The sequence below is a fragment of the Capsicum annuum genome, chromosome 3 (genome assembly GCF_002878395.1).
Source record: "Capsicum annuum cultivar UCD-10X-F1 chromosome 3, UCD10Xv1.1, whole genome shotgun sequence".
In the NCBI taxonomy this organism is placed as follows: Eukaryota; Viridiplantae; Streptophyta; class Magnoliopsida; order Solanales; family Solanaceae; genus Capsicum; species Capsicum annuum.
The window spans coordinates 249,744,202-249,750,652 of record NC_061113.1 but is presented as its reverse complement, the minus strand read 5'-3'; the positions used below and the strand labels follow the sequence as shown (position 1 = coordinate 249,750,652).

Genomic DNA, 6,451 nt, shown 5'->3' with positions numbered 1-6,451 from the left:
CTCAAAATAAATACTACAAATTATACATATATATCCTAAACTCGAATCCTTAAAATATATATTTTGTATCTCTATTTACTTTAAAAAATAAAATAATCCTGGATCCCCGGTTTGACTTAGCAAAGAGGGAAGAGTTGTTAAGCCTAACATCTAAGCAACAATTATGCCTTGACGTGTTATTAATTAATTATCATTAGGGTCAATGACCTTTCAATATGTTATTACTGAATTATTGGGATAAATTTTTATTTTATAAGTCGTTTCATCATGCAGATATTTTATTTATTCAGAAACATGATCCAAGAACTAACAAATTTAAATATTAGTAATACAATTTAAGACTTTCTTTCCAACTAGCTAGTCATACAAGCAACTGAAAATAGGAGCCAAATAATAGAGAAATTAATCAGAGGTGGCCACCAGGTCATGTAATAGATTATGAAAGAGTTGACCATAAACTAGACAAATTCAATAACTCGATAATTAGAGACAAATTCAAATTTTAAATTTTAATATAAATCTAATTTTTAAAGTTTTTTACACTCGACGTTCAAAGAGTCAATGATCATCAACGAATTCTCAAACTCCAAATTATATAGTCCTCATGCCAGCTAAAAGCTTAGCCAATCAAGATACAAAGTTGATCAGATTAATGTAGTAAAATATTTACAATTTGGACTTGATTGTTGCCAGGTCAAAATTATTATATATACTTAGCATATTCTAGTATTTAAATAATAATAGTTGGATATGACTTTGCTTTTCATTTCACTTTCACATTTATATAAAAATTGGCATGACTATATATTATCTTTGTTTAGAACAATTTTCGCTGTTTAGATCTTATGGTTCGACCCTTCTCCGAATCTTATGCATAGCTGATTGGCTACTCAATAATTTTCTTTGCTTAAATCTAAGCAGTTGACCAACAAGGCTTATTAATGCTTAAGCATACTTTCATTCCTTTATATTTGCTTAGTCAGAACCTTGTGATTGGATTTTTTTTTGCGAATCTCATGTACGGCAAGAGCTTAGTATACGTACTGGGCTACTTGTTTAGTCATTCCATTAGTTTTATTTACTGAAAATTATTCCAAATTAAAGAACTTTCTCATGGTTACATGTGGTAATCTTCACATTTCTTATGGTTTGAGATATTAATCTTATCTAATTTTTTATGTATACCTTCTTGTGAAGAATTATATTTTAAAATGATAACAAATTTATAATATTCCAGCATGCATGGTTCTTTAATTTGCGACATTGATTATTTGTGCTAGTTTTACAACACAAACGAAACTTAAAGAAATATGATTTTATATTGCAATTATTGTTGAACAATTGCAAGAACTTCAGTTGCTTCCGCAGTTGGATTATAAGATATTTATATCCTTCATTAAGTTTGACAATCTCCCACTCCAGACCCGTATATTTAACGTTTGAACTACCAATAAGATCGATAGTTTTCATTATGCCATCGATGTAGTACTTATTTACTAGAGTAACTTTATTATACATGGAGGTGTGAATAAGTAAAAATTTGATGTAATAGAGTCATCTATAGCCAATCATTGATAAAGTGAAAAATAGAAAAGAATTGCATTTTTTTAAAACTAAAAACTGTTTATGTTTTTACAATGGCTAAATATTTAAAACTGGCCAACCCATGTCATTTGTATGGTTTATTCAGGGGATAACTACCGATATATATCATTCACCATCGAGTTTATCAAATATAGTCGAAGTATATAGTATATATACATCCGGTTGTATGTGGTATGCATATGTTATGTAAAATTATATTATATATATGAATATGTATATTATATGCATATTAATACATATTATACGCTACTTATACACTGTATACATATTTTGTAAACTAAATTGCCCAAAGGTAGTGGGCGATAATTCTCTCTCTATTCGGGGAAGGACCCTGAGTGTCAAAGAGAGGCCAGTTACACCTAAAGCAAGTCCATTCATTTGTGGGCCTTGCAGGTGGGGGTGATCCAAATCTTTGGGCCTTGTATATGGAGGCCCATATAGTTTTCCTGAAGCGAGTACGAGTAAAATTAGGCCCAAGTGCACAAAATAAAGGAGAAATAACGTAAACACACACCTTTAACTTACCATATTTACACAAATCACCACCTTACAACGTAATTACAAAAATACCAACAAATTATGTATCTTCGTTGGATGTATGAGGAACTAATTATGTATCTCGACAGACACAAAATTGAGATTTTCAGTAATTATGCAAAATGTGAAGATTCTCTATAATCAAACTTCAAACTATCGAAACTTATGTTGTTTGCCCTTATATCAATTTTGGGAGCACTATTTAAATCAAATTCATAGTGACTAATGATTTGCAAGTCTAACAACTTCGGGACAAACTCAGACATATATGAATGATGTTTATGCACATACAACTGAACTCATGCAAACTCACGTATGACTGAAATGCAGTCATTTTTTTACCTGCACTGAATGTACATAAAAAATGCACGCTGTTTTACATCAAAAACGTATAATTTACCTATATCATATAATATACGTGAGGGCCAGGTTTAATTTATCTTTGAATTTTAGGACCGTCATATGTTCCTCCTAACATAACGAACTGCTCATTTCGTTCTTCAAGCCATGCATATCTTGTCTCATCTTCCTTCACCTCCATTTTTTTAACATCTGCATGCAATTCCATTCACAAATTATATTATAATACTATATCAATAGCAAGAAGCAGTACATATACATCCGACAAGCAATTATTCCCTCATCAGTTTCATATTATTTTGTCACATTTCTCTTTTGCAATCATAAACAAAAAAATATTTTTTGACTATACAATTATCTCTATCCAATAAATTGCATTTTATTTATGAACCAAGAATCAACCAATCTTTTTTTTTAAGAACATTTAACGCTAAGAATAAAATGGGACAAAAATAATTAGTTCCATTCTGAGAAAAATATTTTTAGTAATCTTAACAATTAATATGAGACAGAGAAATATTTTTAGTAATCTTAACAATTAATATGAGACAGATGGAGTAAAGATGTTTATTTTTCGTACCGGAAAAACTAGTGTCATCATAAGTGTAATGTTGATAGTAACGACCTTCAACTTGGGAATAGGGTGGTCCTAAAACATCCAGTAGGATACAAGGTGTTATAGCCTTAAAGCTGTGTATATTTCCTCCTGATTCAGGAAATAACACTGTAGTATTGCATGGTGCTGTGAACTCTCCGTCAACATGAACCTTTGCCAATCTCATCCTTGATTCCTGCTGCTCGCGTACTGTATCTGAGTTTAAGAAAGAAATGAAAACTTTAAAAAACTTAGAAGTTTATAAAGATGTCATATATCTGTGGTTGATATATCAAAACTTGTAGATTTAAATATGTTATAGCAATTTTGCGTGGCTATAAAAAAATCTCTTTAATCGCGTCAAACAAAGTGGACGAGAGGGAGTACGTGGTAATGTACAGCACCTATGTAAAATAATTCTACATTATCACGTCACCTAAACAATAATTGCAGGTAGCTAGCTGCTCATAATTAGTGAAACTATTAGTAACTTACCTGGTGAAATCGAGGTTCAATTAGTGTCAGTTGTGCACTAAATTAAAATTCTTTTAATTTAACTACTTGTATCATGTTTAAATAGATGAATAAATATGCAGAATTATTAAAGGATTTTCTTACAGTTATTATTAACTTGGTCGTGATTGATCTGCACCCAATCATATGACGTAGCATGCATGGTTCCTGCTAGAAGCTTGCTGAACACAGTCATGCCAGGATGATTATGAAGAGGAATTACTGAAGAAGGCGGCAAACAAAAGAGCCCTATCTACAATTTATTTTTTTAAAAAAAATAAGAAAGAATTAATTCCAATATATAGAGCATCAACAACATTTTTCATTAACACTTATTTAAAAGATCAAAAATGCAAAAAGGTAAAAGGAGACTTTTGTATTTGTTGATCAACATGCCATGTAGGATAATATTGAAATTGGAAAACTTACTAAATGTAAAAGATACAATACACTTTTTAGAACAAACTAGAAAGGAAAGTAAGACACTTAAATTAAGACAAAGAGAGTATATAATACCGAAAATTTGTTGCATTCGTGGAGCTCAATGTAGGTGACAAGAGGAGCTTCCTTGGTTCCAGGACTTGCACATGAAGCTTCCAAGCTAGGTGCTGTAAACTTGAAATCTTTTGGCTCCAAAGTATCTGACATGCGTTAGTACAAAATTATAAGGCGCAACATATAAAAATTACTTTAAATTTGACGCGTTTTATTTTAATTTACCTAAACTATATCAGTAGTTTAGTTGCTCGAACTTGGCTATTTTTTGATATGTAGCGGCGTGTGAAAATTTTGAATTAAAGAGAGAGTAGCTGTCAACAAATAGAGGAAGTTAGCTAATGGCTAATTACGAATTATTTAATTCCATACGCTTGAAAAATAATTAAATCCTCATTCACTTAATAAAGTATGATCACATCTTGAAAATTGTGACGAGATCTAGATTCAAAATTTGAATAATGAATTATTAGTGTTGAGAGATTAACTGGTATATGTGAAATTAGCACTAGAATATTATAACTGTATAATGTTCAATTTCGAAATAATAAGACCTATCCTCCATGATATAAAAAGTTTATTAATTTGTCATGAGCCAGCAAAGTACATACCAACACAATCTAATTAATAGAGTAGAAAATTTATTAGGCTCATGTAGCAAGCTTCATTAGCTCATTAATTAATTAAGCCACGTAATGAGATGTGAATACTCCTTTTATGAAAGAGAATACGCAGTCAACAGATAAAGGAAATAAATGACTCCTAAATTCCATACACTGGTAAATAATCAAATCATTAAAGTACTTGATAAAAGTGTCACATCGATCTCCACCCCTATCCCAAAGGGGTTATATTTGATAAAATACAGTAAACAATATGTACACAGATTCAAAAAGCTTAAACTTGAGATTTTAAGGTGAAAATGAATACTATCTTTATCCATACTTAATATCTTTTTGCTTATTAATATACTATATACTAAGATGAATAATTGCAATGCTAAGGGGTTAAATTCATCCAGAGATGTTGAAATCTTTAAACTTGTTACTCTACGTGTTAGAGTTGATATGTTGATCTGGTCCGAAAGTTTCGCTGTGCGACCCATGTTTGTGATTTTTTGTGGGGTTTGTGGTGGTAGCGTAGGGATCGGACCGATAGGCTCAATCCCGAACCTTTATGTATTTGGGTTTAGGATTTATTTGTACGCATGTATTATATAAGTGCATTTAGTGGGTCGTTTTGGATGTAACAAAAATTACGTCTCCAACCTTGTACTCCTCTCCTTCATAGTGAATTTCCTCTGCCTTTATCAGTGGTTTTTCCCGCAAGGATTTTCACGTAAATCTATGTGCTCTTCTTGTTTTTCTTTTTGATTGTGATTTGCATAATACTGTCGAATTCATAACACTACCTGTGTTTTAACTTTTTTATATTTTGAATTTTCTTAGTGAAAATACTGATGAGCAGTTATCAGAAGCAGGCATAGAGACATACCTAGTAGCGATGTCAGTCGTTGGATGTCTGGAGGAGGAGGAATATAGCCAGCCTTACCATTTGCAAACACTTGCTTGCAAGTATCATACAACTTTTGTACCATATTATTGTTTTCCATTGATCTCTTTCTCATCATCATCTTTCTCTTTTCATATCCCTTTCTCATTTTCTTGTTCGTCATCTTCTTCTTCTTCTTTGATATAAGAGAATAATAGTGACCTGCAGGTAGACTTGTTTTACCCAGCAAAATCCTCCCAATATTCATGCAGGAAATTAGTTAACCCACAGAGAACTCAACAAATTAAATTTGAGAACTAGTGTTGCAATTTGCTGCAAATCTTGATATCTATTGATGGGGAGCTGCCAGGTGGTGGGACGTTGTCTGATATAGCTGTAAAAATGGGGAGGATTTTATAATGGAATTACGTATATATTACTTCCATCCGTCTTAATTTATATGATATTATTTGACTTGACATAAATTTTAAGAAAAAAAAAAATTCAGAATTGTGATTTAAAACAAAATTTAGATATTTGTATAAGTTATATTATTAAGGATAAAAAATAACTTTTCCTTTAAATAAATTAAAAACAATAAAAGTCACATAAATTAATATGGAGTGAATATACGTATGATTTATGTTTACGCTATATTACTGAGTTTAATTTGTAGAGGTCAAAGATTACTAAATAAAACCAGGGGCCAAACAAAACCAATCCTATGTGCTACCAGAATTAAGCAGATAGTGGATTTTTATCAATTTGAAATGCTCTCTCCAATTGTACTAATCATCATTAGACAAGTTTCATTACTAATTTTCAAGGGTTACGCACACAACCCTACTGACCATA

The 6,451-nt window shown here is 31.2% G+C and overlaps 1 protein-coding gene across 2 annotated transcripts; it reads right to left on the bottom strand.

Moving 5' to 3' along the window:
* Positions 1 to 1,600: 1,600 nt before the first annotated feature.
* LOC107862505 (plant cysteine oxidase 1) lies at positions 1,601 to 6,240 on the bottom strand. Of its 2 annotated transcripts, XM_016708109.2 has the most exons (6): positions 5,600 to 6,020; positions 4,127 to 4,251; positions 3,716 to 3,863; positions 3,083 to 3,313; positions 2,543 to 2,694; positions 1,601 to 2,051 (listed from the first exon to the last, which is right to left on the bottom strand). In XM_016708109.2, exons 1-5 carry the CDS (start codon positions 5,862 to 5,864, stop codon positions 2,579 to 2,581), a joined length of 885 nt encoding a protein of 294 aa, XP_016563595.2. In that variant the 5' UTR covers positions 5,865 to 6,020; the 3' UTR covers positions 1,601 to 2,051; positions 2,543 to 2,578. The 2 variants fall into 2 exon arrangements, with proteins under 2 accessions (XP_016563595.2, XP_016563594.2); XM_016708108.2 differs by lacking the exon at positions 1,601 to 2,051 and having other exon boundaries at positions 2,109 to 2,694; positions 5,600 to 6,240.
* Positions 6,241 to 6,451: the final 211 nt, after the last annotated feature.